The sequence below is a fragment of the Mycteria americana genome, chromosome 8, assembly GCF_035582795.1.
Source record: "Mycteria americana isolate JAX WOST 10 ecotype Jacksonville Zoo and Gardens chromosome 8, USCA_MyAme_1.0, whole genome shotgun sequence".
NCBI lineage: Eukaryota > Metazoa > Chordata > Aves > Ciconiiformes > Ciconiidae > Mycteria > Mycteria americana.
The window spans coordinates 27,204,415-27,221,126 of record NC_134372.1 but is presented as its reverse complement, the minus strand read 5'-3'; the positions used below and the strand labels follow the sequence as shown (position 1 = coordinate 27,221,126).

Below are 16,712 nucleotides of genomic sequence, written 5' to 3'. Positions count from 1 at the left end.
GCATTTCCCACTCCCTCCCCCTTCCCTCATGCCCCCCACGAGCAGCAGGAAGGACTTTAATCCCCCAAATACCAATCTCTGCTTCCCCCCTCCCCTGATATTTGCCCACAATTGCTCTGCACCCCAACTACAGCCACTCTGCCTGGCCTTGAGGCACAGGAGGACTCAAGGTGGGGATCGGGCTTGATGTAAGGAAAAAGCGTGTAATAAAAATGATGTAATGGAAACAACGTGTGGGCAAAAGGTTGTGGATAGCATCAAAAGCTAGGCTGGCACCACTGTGAACACTGACTGTGCATCTTGCTTGCACAGGCAAAGCTGCATGGCTCTGAGCTGGTGCGTCAGGAGCAGGAAGGGGTCACCAGAGTGTGTAAAACAGCATGCTGGGCAGGGACAACATTAATAAATCAAAGTCGTCAAAAACAGAAGTTGCCCTGAGCTGTTCTGGTCTCTAATGCATGGTCTCTGCAGCAGTCATGGCACCTGGCTGTGCTGCCCCTGGGAGAGTTGATTTAAAAGAAAGAAGAAAAAAAAAAAAACAACACAGATTTAGTTTCGGCTTCTTTTACCTGTAGTATTTCATCTCACTGAGCTCCTGCAAAGGTAGCATAGGCCAATTTGTGGCTCCAGAGAGCCCAGGCTCAAACCCAAAAGCTCCAGGTTTGGCTGCAAGCCCCATTCACAGCACCCCCAGCTGCCCCACACTCCTGATCTTGAAGGGCAGCTGCAGCCCCTCTGCAGGGTGCAGATGCTTAGCAGGCAGGGCAGCACAGAGCAAGCTTGGGAAGGGATGAGACCACTTGTCTTGGAGTATTTTGCTTCCCTCTGGTCCAGGTCTCGAAGAACACACTGGCATTTTTAACAGCTCCTCTCTGCGAGCACCCCTATACGAAGACACTACCAGCACAGTCAATTAGACTCTGCTCTTTAATGTACTCTTTCCTCCAACGTTGCAATCCCCAACCTCAAACGCGATACAGTGTTGCTTTAAAAAGGTATTTACACACATCCCAGCATCACCCCCCTTGTCATCCCAAGGAGCAAGGCCTCAACTGGCCCTAAGAACCAACCCAGGGAAGTCTCTTGCGGCCTTTCTAGCAGAATGGCAGCAACAACAGAGGGCAACATAGCTACTGCAATGGTTTCAAATTGGTTTCGGTCACATCCCTGATGAAGTAACAGCATGGAGATGAGAGACGGTGTTAATCTATCTTCCCAGCCAGGGCTAGAAGCGCTTCATCTGGCGGCGTTCTTGTCGGCGTTGCTTCTTCTCATTTGGTTCCTGACCAGCGGGTGAAGAGTCAGCTGTAAACCAGGGCCCCAGGATGTTCACCCACAGGAGGTAGAGAGCTCGTCCCGGAGCCTGCAAAACACGTGTGGCACAAACTCAGTCACTTTGGAGACAGCTCTGGCAGGGGTGGTGCTACGGTCAGGAGGGCTGGTCCTACTGAGGAAGCCAAAGGAGCTGGAATATCTCTACAGGCTGGATCAGGGGCATCACAGGATGCACAGAAATCAAAGGCAGTGGCGTCCCTAATAAATGGCCTGATTTCATATAGTTTAGGAACTTGCATATGCATACAGCTCTTAGGCTTCATATATGGAAATCCCAGCATCAGGTCTGAATTACCCAGAAAGATCCAACTGCCCAGACATTCTGCCTCTCCCTCCTTCAGAAAACACACCCACATTTCTCTGAATTTAAAAAAAAAGTGTTCCAGATGGTCTCCAGGGAATAGAGTCTAGGCTGCCCTCTGCCGGGCCAGCTAGAAGGGAACTTGTGAGTAAGGACTGAAATGAGATAACTTTCTGTGCTTCCAAGATTGCCTTTTATACCTTTGTGGGATATACTCAAAGCAACTGTGGGATTTTTTAACTAACTGGAGATTTTTTTTATCCTTCTGCAAAAGCAGTTTTAGCTGGAGGCACACGACAAATGTCTCAGGAGTAGAAAGAGTCTGGTGTGTTAAGGGGAAATCAAAGCCTACAGTGTTTGATCTACCAAGCAGCACAGAGTCCAGCAGTTCCCAGCCTCAGTCCGTGCTGGTAAATGTCTGAGAAAACCAAACAAGAAGAAGCACAGTCTGTTTGCCACAGTCACAAAAAGGCTCTAAGCACAAAGATGGCTTTGATCTGCCTCATGTTTCTTGTTGCCCTTTCACAGGACCAGAGAGAAAGGCCAAGGCCAGCCTAGTTTTTGTGTGGTTGACCCAGAGGGATCAGGACTTCTTTCCCTTGTATGGCCTCATTTTTAATAAGATTTGACAGGGAGACTAAAAAATGTATCAGAAAATAGTTTTGGCCTGAAACAGGACACTGAAATAATGTCCTCATTCCGAAAGACAGGGACAACGTAGAGCAACAAGGAAAACCACAGGGGCTTACCAAGAGCCAGAAGTACCAGACGTAGAGCGAGAAGCAGCTCAGCACTTGGACCATGGCTGTCAGCAGGATCACATCCTTGAGGTGCCTGAGGGAAGAAAAGCAAAACATTAACCTTCCATTGCAGCCCCTGCCGAACACACCAGCTCCTCTGCCAACACAGCCTGTCTGCACTGCCTCCGGGGAGCAACCTTGCCCAGCCCAACCGAAGCAGCCATGCTTTGCCACAGATGGTAATCTAGAAGAATCAGAGCAGGAACAAAAAAAAAAAAAGTAAATCTGATGAGTTAAAGAGCTAGGCTCCCTCTGAAAAGGCATATTGAGAAAGCTGAGGAATGTGTGGGGGTGAAAATCAGCAGCAAAACCACCACCCCCGCAGCCTGCAACAGCAGCCAGCACCCACTGATCTGACACATATCAGAGTATAAAGTATAGCCGCTCATGGCTGGCTGCACTAGAGGAAGCATGAATCTTCCCTGTGCCATTGCACAGGCTGACATACTCACTCAGGGTCACCAAAGGGCTAGGGTGCCGCAAGGACAAGCACATCAGCACCTGCAAGCCAAGCTACAGCAACAGACAGCTCCCCCTCCCCTCCTGCTTATCCAACTCCAGGGTCTTCTTCCGTGCCAGCCTGAGGCAGAGCTGAGAGCAGCTATGGACAGGGCCAAGCTGCCCACACCTCAACCACCACCCTTGAGGGGACCTGACACCCAGGAGAGGTAAACAGGTATTGATTTTTCAACACAAGCCACAGGGAGTGCCATGATGGGTTAGAAAAATGCCAGCTCCTTCACTCCCATTAAATCATCATCTGCTGGAGTAAGAAATGCTCGAGCGACATCCAAGAATGGAGTCAAGAAAACAAAGGCAGAGGTAATGGTAATGAAATAGCTTATTGGTAGCTTACTGGTAATGAAATAGAATAATGTCTCATTCTGGGCAGCACAGCACAAAACAAAGTGACCAGAAACAACTGGTTTAGGTTGGGACACCATCATCAACTCAAGACACTGCAGAATTCACCATCAACAGCTCCATGATGCGACACAGAGGTCCAGCAATCTCATGCATCACCAGTGGCCACAGAGGGGTCACAGCAGAGCTCCCACCAAACCCAGCTCTCCCAGAGACCAGCAAGATCGGCCTTCCTCAACCCCAAAGCAACACACAGCATCTGTTTCAGTTACAGACAGCACAAGGGAAATGCCATCAAATCTGCAGTCTTCCAGAAGCAGCTCCAAAAAAGCACTCATTAATCAGCTGTGGCACACTCAGCTGAGAGGCAGAAAAACATCTGCTGCTTTCTGAAAGGAACTGCTAGCCTAGAGTGGTTCCCCCATCCCCAAAGTAGTAATTTAGAGTGCTTCACCTGACAAACAGTCAGCAGGAGGAGCACTGAGTGTTCGTTAGCACTTTGTGTTCACATACCAATGGGGTTAAACTAATGAGACTTACACTCTCATGGCTGATGGCTCTGCACAGGCTCAGGTACAAAGGTACACAGGAATTTCAGCTGTGCAGGTTTTGCTTTTACAGCTCCGCCGCCACGCTGCGCTGTGTTTTGCACAGCCCGTGCCTCCGATGAGCATCAATTAATTTTAATGTCTCATAAAACTCACCCCAATGGCGTATTGCTCAGGCAGAAAAACCTTGGAGCCCCAGCACCAAGGGAAGTACTACATCTGCAACCAGGGAGGCAGCAGTGCTACAACTGCGCTCGTCACCTTTTCACAGCAGGTAATGGGATCCCTGTACCAACACCTCTCAGTTGTTTCCCCTGACAGTGCCATCACACATGTGCACGGGCCAGTTATCAGGGTACCCACTCTGATTCGGTGCCTTACACATCTCCCAAGAGCATCTCCCACAGCTAGGAGGATACCCCAGACAACGTAAGACTTCTTTATTTTCCTTACTTGACTGTCCCATGTTGTGTTTCACAAAAAAAGTACCCAAAATATTTTACACTTCTACTCTGGAGCACCAAAACAGTGTAAAACAAGACAAAAACGCTCAGCTGACCAGCAGGAAAAAGAAGTCACTATAGGATGAAGAGCATGTAAAGCAGCCAGCTCACAAATCACACTAGAAACAACCCCTTCTTGTCGTGGCCACCTCATCCCTTGGCTGAGTCTCTTACACATCTGAGTCACTCTGGCTGCACGTAAAAAATGTAGTACTCCACTAACAAACACACAAGATGAGAGCTCATCCTGTGCAGAGACAGCAGGTTCTGTGCTGCACAAGTCAGTCTGTGATGTTATCACATCCCCAGGCATCTGCTGGCTGTAGAAATAAAAGTTAAGAAAAATAAAAACCTATGAATCAATTCACAGCCCTTCCAGCACAAGAACACTTGACATGATGCAGAGGGCTCTGCCGGAAACAAGGCCCCGCTGTATTTCTTCAAAAGCCTGGCAGCAAGTGAAAGACAGAGGTAAACCTTAAACTGTAGGACAAGAACATGGAAGGGAAGGGGTCAAGTACCCCAGTATCTCGCTGAGCATGCACTCTAGATCCCCAGCAAGAGCTGGACCAACAGGCAGAGGCTGAGGGCAGGGAGGACAGAGAGCAAAGCCTGATGTGTCCATGACTGCCTAGCAGTTTTCTGTAACTAGTTTGAGGCTCTCTGTTAGAAAACACATAAATCTAGAAGATATTTCTGCTGTTTCAGTACTGTTGTCTCCTTATTTTATTTAACAGTGCTTTGCAGGAATTACTGTTGTGTGTTCCTTGACTGAGGAAAAGACAGTTACAGCACCCCCAAGAACAATGGACAGGCAAATGTTTGGCACTGTCTGTAGACAGACATGAGGAAGGCACAAGCACAGGGGGCAGAAAAGGCTGAGGAGGTGAGAGGAGCTGGCTAAGACAGCAGGGAGGTTTTTCAGTGTGTAGAACAGTTCAAGACACAGCCAGTTTACAGCCGAGATGGGGTAACCGGCAGCACGTGCCTTTCCACTCTGTCAAGCACTATCTGCAGTGCTGGTTTAAAAAGAAAATATATATCTCTCTGTGTATTGCAGATGTGTGCACAGTGTCAGTGCTGTGTCTTCACTGACAGAAGGTTGTAAGCTGCTCCAGCTGAACTGTTTGGGATCTCCTACCTGTGCACCTCAGCCCTAAGGAGAGTAACTGTTCCAGGCTGACATACCCATGCAGCAGCTCACGACTAGTGCACGCCAGGCCAAGCATTCAGGTAACAAGGACTGTTTAGGTACATTCTTGTTAAAAACGGTTACAGGCTTCCAGTTCCCCTCATGCCTGCGCCGGCAGGCAAGCTGAGGTGGGAGCTGAGGCCTGGCCTGTTCTTCAGGGGCTCTCCCGGCTCTATGTGCACGCTCAGGCAGCAGGTCCTGCTCACCTGGACTCGTGCGGATGTGGACACTCACTCTGCCATCCCCTGCTCCATATTCAGGTCAATTCCCCCGTCGGCAAGGCTGCCATCGTCTGTGAAAGATGGCTTTGCCATGGAGTTCATGGACCGGTAGCTGGTACCGTAGACCACCGAGCTGAAGACGAATGCTAGCTGCAACAAGGAAACAGCTGTCAGCCACAAAAGCCACGACCCCCGGGCAGAACGGCAGGGGCCTGCTAGCCTTGCCTGTCACGGCAACCAGGAAAGGACCCGGCTTTCAGCCAGGCCAGGCTCAGGCCCCCCTCGCCAGGGCAGGAGACGGTGCCCTGCCCGCAGCCGGCCGGGCGCTCACCCACGTCCAGGCGGAGGCGGTGGGGTAGAAGATCACCAGGTTCACCACGACGTAGACGGCCTGCGGAGAGTGCGGCACGGCTGTCTGCCCGGCCCGGCCCCACCCGGGGCCTGGCCCTCCCCACCAGCCCGGCCCCGGCCCCGGCCCCGCGCCCCGCCGGGGCCCTCCCCGGCCGCACTCACGGAGGCCCCCAGGATGACGCGGAGGTAGAAGCGCAGCGTCTCCCGGTTCTCCTCGAAGATCTGCTTCTTGCCCTTGGTGCCCGCCTTCCCCTTGGGCTGCGGAGCCAAGAGAGGCAGTCAGCGGCCTCGCCCGCCCCGGGCACCCGGGCACCCGCACCCCCGGCCCCGGCACTCACCGCCATGGCCGCGCCGGCTCCGCGATCTGCTTCCGGCCCCTGCCGGAAGTGGCGAGACAGGAAGGGCGGGGTCGTGTCTGGTACCCGGGGGCCCGGGCCTACCTCGGGGACGGGGATGGGGGCCGGGCCGGGCCGGGCCGGGCCTGCCCGGCGCTCCCGCTCCCCGCAGGCCTCCCCGAGGTGGTTCTGCGGTTCCCAGCCCTAAGGGACCCTGAGGCCTTTCCCCTGGCCCTACTGTGCAGCCCAAGGGTTTGGGGTGCCGGCCCTTCCCATCTCAGCCCCTCTCCTTCCCCCCCGTATAGTCCCTTTGCCCGCTTGTGCCTACTGCGTTCCCTTGGCTCTTAGGAGAAGGTGACCTACTGCACCCCAGTAGTGTAAGGGTCCTGCACAGCCATCAAGAGCTTGACCTGAAGCTGAGTGAGCCACATTGCTCTCAACTCCCTCCGTAGCTCTGCTGACTCCTGGGAGGTGGTCTGGTGTGTGGGACAAGAGCTGGGGCTGCAGAGCCTAGCCCTGCAGGTCAGCAGCCTCACAGAGACCACCTTCACCAACCTCATCTTTCCTTACAACAGCTCCTTTATATCCAGGACGCTGCTCTCGAAGCTTCAAGCCCAAGAGGCACTGGCCCACTTGCAGGAGTTGAGCCTGTCCAACTTGTTACCAGGACCACCTGCAGTGCTCCTAAGCCTTCCTAGGCTGGAAACAGCCTTAGCTGTAGCTCCACAGCTACCTTCCTTGGAGGTGACTTGACCCCTTGCCTGCTCCTCCACTCAGCAGTAGGAACAAAACCTTCCTGCCAGCCATCCTCCAGGCTTCCTCATGCTCTGTGCCGCAGCTTCCGCAGTGCTGCAGTACAGTCCCAGTCTTGCCTGCTTTGGCCTCTTTTTGCCCGCGGTCAGCCTGACCCCTTCCCCAAACCTTTGGAAAGGACATGGCCCCGAGTTCTCCACAAGTGTTTATTGTCCCAATACGTGGGAGGCAGAGGCACGGTCGGAGCCCCGGCGACCTGCAGCTGCAGCCACAGGCTATACACGATGGAGAAGATGGAGGCACGAGGAGGTGTGGGGCACTGGGGTGGGAGCTGTGTGGGCCGGGGAAGAGGTAGCTCATCATGGTGCAGTAGTGCAGCAGCATGGCTGAAGTGTGCAAGTACCTGCCCAGGGTGGGGTAGGGCAAGGCACCAGGATCGGCACGAGTGCCACAATGCTGGGCAGCAAGGGCAGACCGGGGTCTCCTCCTCACACCAGGCACAGTGGCAGTGAGCCCCTACCCAGCTGAAATGGTGCTGGGAGAGGGGGCTTGTACCCTAAACACCCCCCTTCCAGGAGAGGGAGCACACAGGGCTCAGCAGAAAAACGTTTCAGTGCGGCATGGACCTGGCTGGGCAGGCGCATCATGCTCTGGAGATGCCACTGAGCAGAAAGGGTGTCTTACCCTTTTTCTAATCCCTTTCTTGGCCAGAAAGGATCCCCTACACTGACGGGGAGAGCCAGGCAGTGCAGATTTGTACCTCTGTAGTGCTGCCCCAGCTCCAGCTGTCCCAGGGCTGCCTGTACCCTTATTCCTGCCTGCACCCTTATTCCTGCCTGCATCCTTGCCCTCTGCCCAGGCAGCTGCAGTGGGGGGGGGTCAGCACCACCACAGAAGGGTTTGGCCATCTGGAAAGTATTTTGTCTCACCTGCCTGTGGCAGGGGGGCAAAGCAGCCGGGTCACCGCCCTCAACCAGGAGCCTGATGTGCGGTAGCTCAGCCCCATGCTCTCGCAGGAGGGCAGGATGCAGGCAGGGAAAGGTGGGCAGTTCGCCCCAGGATGGGTAAGGTGCAGGCAGCGCACGCCCAAGCCCCCAGCCAGCACCTGGGCTTGTCCCTTTGGGCAGGAGATGGAGGACAGAGCCTGGAGGAAGGGGTTTGATTTTGGGGCGCATAGCGGGGGGGCAGGGCAAAGGGAGGAACTCACTGCTCTGCATGGTGGAAGTCGTAGCAGAAGTTTAAGTTGCTGGGGGGCTTTGGAATGGGAGGGGGGGTGTCGGGGATGCTGATGTTCTCCAGGTCCAGGAGCCGCAGCTTGAGCTCCATGGACAGCAGGACATCGAGGTCCGTCTGCGTTCGCTCGCTCGTCATCTCCTTGCCCAGGAGCACGTTCAGCCCATCCGTCCAGAGGCAGAACTGGGGAAGCAGAGCATGGGCATCTCTGGCACCATCCCTGGGCAGCCAGAGAGCCCACTTCTCCCCGCCCTGGGGCTCCCACCCCAGGCAAGTCCAGGAGGATGGGCTGTGAGGAGCACACACAACTCCCTTCCCTGCCTGCTGTCCCTTGGCAAGGACATCTGGCCGCAGCATGCCTCCCCAGCAGGCCCTTGGAGCTCACCTCATACCGAGTGGGGGCAATGAAGTTGAGGCAGTATTCCTCCATGTCGTACACAATGGAGAAGGCCAGCTCCAGGACATCCTGCGGGGACAGCACAGGGTAGCCGCCTTCTCAGCTGGACTCTTTCCAGCCCTGGCGGGGTTCAGAGCAGGAGCTGCCTCCCAGCCTCCTCCTCTGCACCCCAGAAGACCCAAAAGGTCTCCAGTCTCAAGCCACATCAAAAACCTGCCACCGTCCATGAACCACCCAACCTGCCACCATCCACCCACCACCAAAAACCATCAGCAGGTGGGGACGGGAGCATGCTGGGCCCCCTGCGCAAGGTGGGGTGGGAGGTGCTGACCTTGTTCTGCTTCCCGGAGCTCTTCTCCTTTGTGTGTGGACACTCTTTCCCCACAAGCAGCATCTTCATGTCCGCCACAGGAACTGGGGCAAGCAGAAGAGCTGTGAGCACCCGCTCTCCTCTCCCTCAGGTCCCCAGTGCTCAGAGCCCAGCACAGCCCAGGCGCAGGGGCTCACAGCCATCCGCAACACGGGGGGGGGGCGGGGGGGCTCAAGCTGCTCTGCAGCACCCTTTGGAGAGCCAGCCTGCCCCAGCCTGAACTCCCACAGCTCCCAGTCCCACAGTACCAGCAGGCACTGGGCCAGGCGTGCGGCAGCCAGGCAGAGGCTGCCCCTTACGGATCCCACCTTAAGGCATCCCCAGCATGTCACAGCTGGGGTGGGCAGAGGGCTCCCCTCCCTTCTTCCCACCCTCTCTTTCTCCCCATCACCTACTTTTCTCTGGCAGGCTCTCGATGGGGGGAGAGTGCACCCCCTCCTCCACGTCCCCGTAGTGCAGCACCTTGTGGTTGGGTGACAGACGGCAGTACCAGAGCTTGTCTGCAGCAGAAGGGCTGTCAGGAAATGCTCAGCCTCCCCCTGCTGAGGTTCCCTCCCTCAGGTGGACGGAGCTGCCCCCTCATCTGCACACCCCACTTGGTCCCACTCCGTGGGTTAGCCCACACCAGCTGTCCAGGAAACCAGGCACGCTACTCCCCGCAGGTTAATTGTGACTTCCCTAGTGGCAGGGGACATGGGGACAAGCCTCTGCCCCCCTCCCGGGACCCCTGCCCAGGAGCAGAGGGCTGGCACTCACCCTGCCTGCGGCGGCTGCTGATCTTGCGGAAGAGGGTGCCCTCGCAGAGGTGCAGCATGCGCTGCTGTCGGATCAGCTCCAGGAGCTCCGGCTTCAGCCTCTCACGCAACTCCCTGGGGCAAGAGCCAGCAGAAGAGGAGCATGGCCACTTCACCAGGTGCTCGCTGACCTCCCCTAGCCCCACGGCATCCCAACCCACAGCCCCCCATCACAGCTCCAGCTCCCTGCCCACAGCCCACTCACAGCACGGGTACAGCCAGTGTCTCCTCCTGGTGCAGCCGCTCTGTCTGCCGCAGCTTCAGGATCTCGCTGTAGTTCAGCGCATTCACTCTGGTCTTGAATAGCTCCAGGGAGGTGGGCTTGAGGGACAGGGTCCTGGTGATCTGCTCCCGCACCACCTGCAGCACCTGTGGGGCCCACGACGTTACACCCCGTCTGGTGACGCTCCCCAGACAGAGCCCCTGAATTTGTGCACAGCCCATGGCCCCAGCTCCCCTCGCACCTTGTCAAAATCCTCCAGGGTAGCGCGCATCTCCTTCCAGGTCTTGTTCACCAGCTGGATGCAGATGCAGAAGAGCTCTTCAAAGAAATGATCCTGCCCGAAGAACATAGGGTAAAAGGCCTGAGCCGTCTCCGAGCCTGTGGTGAGAAGGACAGATGATGCCAGAACTCCCGGTTTTTCCTGGGGATTTCAGTGTCCAGGAGAACCTGGACATTTCCCAGCCCTAGCTCCCCTTCCCCTGCTGTCGGCCACACCAGAGCCTGGTGGCCCCACGTACGCAGCCCACTGCCCTGGCAGCTTGTCCCCAACTCATGCCAGGCAGCAGGGCAGGGAGAAGGACAAGCTGGGGCACACACATACACGGCTCTCCAACATGCAGGATCTCGCAGAGGATCAGGGTGAGCTGGATGCTGCTTCGAGCAAAGGGGCATTCGTGTTTGTCTTCCCGGCTGCTGTTCTCGAGGACAAACTGGAGGAGAGGGTCGTTGTCTTGCGTTATGCGGGCCATGGACTCAGAGGGCAAGCTGTCCCCCTGAGTTGAGCCATCCCTAAGAGAAGTAATTCGCTCTCCCCAAAAAGCAGCCCCGGCCTCCTCCTTCCCCTGTGGCAGTGCTGGAGCTGATCACAGGCACAGCAGGCGGGAGCAGGGTTAATGCTCTGCAGCCACTGGCTGGTTTTGCCCAAATCGTCCCAGTTTGCTCAGACGTGAACAAGGCCTGGAAACCAAGCTGTGGGCAAAACAGTAAAAATTATGGGGACCTTTCAGTGCCACCGGCCTCAAATGGCTGCTCCTACCCACAGGGAGTACTTGGCTCCATCTGAAACAGGGCAACAGTAGGATACTTGCCCAAAAGGGACAACCTTGCCTGGGTTTGGCCAAGGACAAGTCAGGGAAAGGAAAAGAAGGTGGAGATCTACCAGCACAGCTCTGCCAGGGAGTTCTCTGGGAGAGGGCACGCACCCTGCTGTATGCATTGGGGGTGTGCTTGGAGAAATACACCATATTGTCGAGGGCAAGGAGTCCTGGGGGGGCACGGCGGAGGTCCTCTGCTGGGTTGCTGTTGTTCTAGGAGGACACAAAAGGATGCAATTTAGCAACTGCTGCTTTCTTCTCCAAGCAGCAGAGTCCTGATGCAGCCATGGGGTTTGCCTTTTGAGTCCCGGCAGCTCCACAGCACTCACTGTTTAGCGGTGCCAAGGAACAAGAAGGGAGGTACTGCCTGGTGGCCCATCAGGATCAACAGGGACATCAGGCTTAGAGGAGCCATCAGAAGGTGCCACTGAGGCCGGGTCGTACAGCCAGCATGGGGCTGGAGAGAGGATGCAGGGGGACGCACCATGAAGCCCAGTTTGCGGAACTCCTTGGCACACAGGGATCGCCTGCGCTCGGTGCTGAAGCTGCTGGCAGGCGCCTCGCTCTCCGACTCAAAGGCGGTTTGGCGCAGAGACTGGAGGAGCTCTCGCTGTTCCTGGAGGGAGAGTGGAAAGAAGGGGATGCTGGTGAGCCCCACACAAGCAGGTTCTCCCAGGACAAACCGACAATGAAATAAAATGTGCTGGGTTCACCTAAAGGCAAACCTTCACCCGCCTTTACTTCACAGGTGGAAGAGAGCAGGGCCAGACTCACAAGAAGAGCATTCCCAGACCTGTGAGTAGGGATCCATGGATGTTCTCATGCGGCGCTCACACAGGTTGAGGCTGACGGACTGCAGCACATACAGGTAATGGGCCATCTCGTCCCCCAGTGGCTCAGAGCTGTGGATGATGTTCTACAGGAGACCGCAAGTGAGAAGGTTCCCCCAGGCTGCTGCTCCTGGTTCCTCCAAGCCCAGGGCAAAACAGCCAAAGCCCAGCAGGTCCTGCTGCTCAAAGGGGCATTAGGAAGTGGGCAGCTCCCCTTGGGGTTGGGCGAGAGCTGGGTGCGCTGAACTGCAGGCAGCCAGGGTGCAATCCTGGGCACGTGGGCACCAGCAGCCACAGGAGGCATCAAGGAAGGGGTGCATGGCACACAGGCAACCCAGCCAGGCATGGTCACCAAAGGCAGGGGCTGAGGGGACAGGGGCTGGGGAGGAAGGACAGAGGATAAAGCACAGAGCAGACCCTTGCATGACCCTAGCTCCTCACCTTGTGGATAAAATGCCTGATGTTCTTCTCCCTCAGGTAGTCCATCATGTCCTAGGAAGGGAAGAGGCTGTGACACGTTCCCCAGCTTAGCATACCACCATTTCCCAAAAAAAGCTGGTGTTCCCTCTGCAGACCCGCTTCCCTGCTATGCCTGGCTTTGGGCCACAGGCAGGGTGGGAACAGAAAGGAACCAGCAGTCTCAGGAGTGACACTTGTGAGTAGGAGACCCGCCCCCAGCTTCCACTGCCCTGGCAGCCAGGACTAGCCCACCCTCATGGGGCTCAAACAGATCTTGCCCCACTAGGCTGCCAGAAGAGGTTGTGCCACTCAAGGAGAAGAGGCAGAGTGAGGACACTGACTTGAAACATTTCCGGGCACCCCTCACAGCCCCACCATCCCAGAGAACACAAACACTACAGCGGAAGACCCAGCTCCCCAAGACGCCATCACAGGGGTGCCCAGCCACAGTGGCCCAGATGTGCCAGGTGCTGGATCTAGGCCATCGCGGTCACTGTGCCACCACCAGCCGTGATACTTATCCTGTCATTTGAGATCTTGCATCCCCGCAAAACTACTCCAAGGGGTGTAAGACAGCAGACACCTCTTGGCAGAGCGCCTCTGTGACAGGGGCACTGTGCTGTTTGGAGTTGTAATGTCCACCACCCTACCATCACCCGGTCCTGCCTACTGCCTGCGGGCAGAGAGCAGCCCCTTACCCGCCGCTCAGTGTCGGTTGCAGCCAGAAGCAGCGCAATGAGCAGGGCCATTGCCTTCAGCTGCAGCTGGGCGTTTGTCCTGCAGAAGGAGGATGACAACAAGAGTCACCAGCTCTGAGGACGGTCTTGCCCTCCCCAAGGTGGAGTCCTCTCCCCAGTTCACTGCTGGACCCCGCTGCACGGAGCTGGGGGACCCAGAGAGGCCAGAGCCATGACTGAGAAGCTGCTGACAGCGGGACTGGGGGTGAGGTGGTCCCCACAGCTGTGACTGGAGCACCTATGGATGGATCAGATATTGCTCTGCACACACCCGTGGGTGCAGCATTTCGGAGCCGCAGGAAAACCCAGGGTGAGCAGACTCCTGTCTGGCCAGAGCCCTGGGCACAAGCCTCTCCATTTTCTAGAAATAAAAACCTCCAAACTGAAGAGATGCAGAGGTATGACACAGATGTGGGAACAAAGAACCTGCCTTAGCTAAGGGATTTAACAAATGCTGTTTGTTCAGTACAGCACCACCACCCCAAGTTGCAGGGAATATACTACTGCTCCTAAATACACCGGGGAAAGGGAAGGAAGATCCAACACCAGAAAAACAGCAGGTCAGCTAAAGAACTAAAATATCTGGACGAAACAGGCCATGAATGAAGGAATCTGACCTGGAAACGGGATGGTTTCCAGGACAGTCCATCCCTCCCCCAGCAGCGGGGACAGGACAGTCTGCCCACCCACAAGTTGCTTAGGAACGAACAATACAACATTGTGCCAGGGATAATCAGCAACACCCGGAGAAATCTCCTCCATCACCTCATCCCCACCGGCTTTGAGATGGGGGTGAACGGTGCTCTGGCCTCTTCACTTACACCTGCAGGTGGGTGAGAAGACGATCCAATGTCACTTCTTTTTTGACTAGCTCAAAGAGGAGGCGACTGGCGGGTACCATGTTCTCCAAGATAGACAAAGAGAGCTGCTGGACAGACGCATCCACCGCGTTCATATTGACGTAACTCACTATCTACAAGACACAAAACCATCCGTCAACAGCAGGCTGAGCCTGAGTGACAAGGGCAACAAGGAATCCCAAGGGCACAGGCTGTGGAACCCGCAGAAGGCACTTACCTTCTTGATGAAAGCTGCACTAAGAGTCTCCCAGGAAACAAAATCATGCTCCATCAGCTCCATGAAGGCCTTCAGGGTGTGAGCTAGCATCTCCCCTGTACTGGAGGAACAGATGAGCAAATGCAGTGAGGTGGGTCCAGATACCCCACAGTCACCATCATAAGGCAGGAGTACAGTTGCATGTTGGTGGGTACATTAGAAATAACTAGAGAAGCAGAGAGCAGCAAGCAGGAGAAGAAAGGAAAGAGAGACTGTTGGGTAAGAAATCGGACTCTCGCTTAGTCATCCCAGAAAGCCGAGGCAGGGGAAGTTCAACAGTTTCTGGAAAGCTGCATTACCACAGTACAAAGATCGCTGCAGACAAGACCTCGGCAAAGCCAAGCCACTGCAAATCCCTGCCCCTACTTCCAAGGAAATAAGCACTGTGCTGCCTGGTTTTGGGCTCCACATCCTCTGTGAGATAGGAGCTCAGAGGATATGCACCATCACATCCTGAAAGAGTCAGGCAGGCACTAGTTTGGCAACCAGCGTTTTCTTGAGCTGTCTGCAGACCTCTCACAGCTAAAACCTCATGGCAGAGGGATTATTCAGACTGGCAGGAATGAGCAGCAGCAGAGGCTACGATCATCACAGGAGGTTTCCTAGCAGCAAAACCCATGGGGCTGCAGATGACCCAGCCAGCAAAGGGACAGGAGGGTAAAGTCTGGGCACATAAATGAGGAGTCAGGATCACAGACCCCTGGGGACTTTTCCTCGGCTGCCAGTCTGCGGGGACACAGCCACATACCTGCAGGTAAGGAGCCTGCAGAGCCAAGCACCCTGCTGCCAGTGCTGCCCTTTGTGCCACAGCACAGGGATCAACAAGCCAGGAACATGAACTGAGTCCATTCCAACACCCAGCTTAGAGCTCATACAGCATTAGCAAGAGAGAAGAAAAGTCAAGAACTGCAAGGAAAGTCCTCTCCGGATACTCACTCGTTCCCTTCTTCCACAATACAGAAGATCTGTTTCAAGCCATTCCTGTTGATGAACTCCTGAGCAAAGGTAACATCTTGGGAGAGGCTTGCAAGCTTCTTCAGCGAGTCAGTCTTCACATCCGAGTTGTTGCTCTGGATCCCGCTGTACAACCTCTCTGCTTCTTGGTCCTACCAGGAAGGAAAGAATCAAGCCAAAGGGGCTCAATGGAAGACAGCAAGAAGCTTGGAGAAGGTTGGAAGAGCTTAAGCACAAGTTTTGGAAGGAGGCTCAGGCTAGAGCAGCCCCAGTGAGGAGCTGGACAGAGAGACAGAGCCACCAGAGCAGAGACCAGGAGGAGCTGAGGAAGGAGGTCAAGCTGGCACGATGCTAAGAATGCTTGATGAGTTGGCCCATGCGTCCAAAGCATCTCAAGATGATTTAGTTTCTCTTCAAACTCCCCCAAGCTCTGCCGAGGGAGAATGAAGGTTGAGACAGGTCTGATGGGTCTGAGGCACCGAGAGGAGCCATCATGAGCCAGAAGTCGCCGAGCGAGGCAGCGGCAGAGGGTTTGGAGCACCGCATCGCCCCATCACAGGGGGACATTCCACCAGAACACACGGCGGAGGAGGAGACAGGGGGACAGAGGGATGTACCGGGGAGGTAGTCAGCCGTAAAATGCTCCCATTCTTAATCTCCCCACGGTTCTGTAAGGAGAAAGGAACCAGTGAGCTGGCGAGCACTGTGCTGGCGGGGCCAGGGAGAGGTCGGGGGGCATCTCACCGACTCGGTGATGTAGGTCTGCCGCCCGTCTGCGTACTGCAGGGCATAGCGCTCGGCGTTGGGCAGGCTCCACCTGCGGCGACGGGCGGCCGGTCACAGCGCCGTGGGGCTAGTGCCGGTCGCCGCCGGGCCAGCGGCAGCCCGATCGCGGGCTGTCACGACCCGGTGGTGGGCGGCGGGTGCGGTACTCACGCGTCGCAGACGTCCTTGAGCACCGAGGCGAGGGGCTTGGTCTGCAAGAGAGAGGGCGGCCATGAGCTGGGGTCAGGGGTCCGGGGGGGGGTTTGGGGGGTGCCGGGCGGTACCTGCTGGAGCTCGATGAGCTGCGGGATGGCTCCCACCATCTGGATGGCGATCTTCACCACGTCCTTGGGCGGCGGCATGGCTCCTGCGGCGGCACCGTCACCTCTCAGCACGGCTCCCCGCCCCGCCGCGCCGCAGTTCCGGGTCGCCGCTGCCACCGCCTCCCCGCCTCCCGCAGGGCCCCTGCCGCCACCGGTTTCAATGGCGGTGCCGGACGCAGCCCCGAGCAGGCCCGGCCCCCTCACCTGAGCTGAC

General features: G+C 56.2%; 2 protein-coding genes across 6 annotated transcripts; both read right to left on the bottom strand.

Annotated features, from left to right (window-relative positions):
- Positions 1-908: 908 nt before the first annotated feature.
- Positions 909-6,638, bottom strand: TMEM208 (transmembrane protein 208). 2 transcript variants are annotated; one of them, XM_075510342.1, is made up of 6 exons: positions 6,454-6,513; positions 6,278-6,373; positions 6,096-6,155; positions 5,778-5,914; positions 2,386-2,470; positions 909-1,363 (listed from the first exon to the last, which is right to left on the bottom strand). In XM_075510342.1, exons 1-6 carry the CDS (start codon positions 6,457-6,459, stop codon positions 1,226-1,228), a joined length of 522 nt encoding a protein of 173 aa, XP_075366457.1. In that variant the 5' UTR covers positions 6,460-6,513; the 3' UTR covers positions 909-1,225. The 2 variants fall into 2 exon arrangements, with proteins under 2 accessions (XP_075366457.1, XP_075366458.1); XM_075510343.1 differs by lacking the exons at positions 909-1,363; positions 2,386-2,470 and adding an exon at positions 4,274-4,671 and having other exon boundaries at positions 6,454-6,638.
- Positions 6,639-7,287: 649 nt separating this feature from the next.
- On the bottom strand, positions 7,288-16,643 carry ELMO3 (engulfment and cell motility 3). 4 transcript variants are annotated; one of them, XM_075510337.1, is made up of 20 exons: positions 16,460-16,643; positions 16,347-16,387; positions 16,155-16,227; positions 16,028-16,078; positions 15,393-15,562; positions 14,418-14,517; positions 14,162-14,313; positions 13,302-13,380; positions 12,586-12,636; positions 12,108-12,230; positions 11,799-11,930; positions 11,423-11,527; positions 10,822-10,930; positions 10,462-10,598; positions 10,203-10,366; positions 9,960-10,072; positions 9,599-9,703; positions 9,165-9,247; positions 8,822-8,902; positions 7,290-8,619 (listed from the first exon to the last, which is right to left on the bottom strand). In XM_075510337.1, exons 1-20 carry the CDS (start codon positions 16,535-16,537, stop codon positions 8,407-8,409), a joined length of 2,160 nt encoding a protein of 719 aa, XP_075366452.1. In that variant the 5' UTR covers positions 16,538-16,643; the 3' UTR covers positions 7,290-8,406. The 4 variants fall into 4 exon arrangements, with proteins under 4 accessions (XP_075366455.1, XP_075366453.1, XP_075366452.1 ...); XM_075510340.1 differs by lacking the exon at positions 10,822-10,930 and having other exon boundaries at positions 7,288-8,619; positions 10,462-10,554; XM_075510338.1 differs by lacking the exon at positions 16,028-16,078 and having other exon boundaries at positions 7,289-8,619.
- Positions 16,644-16,712: the final 69 nt, after the last annotated feature.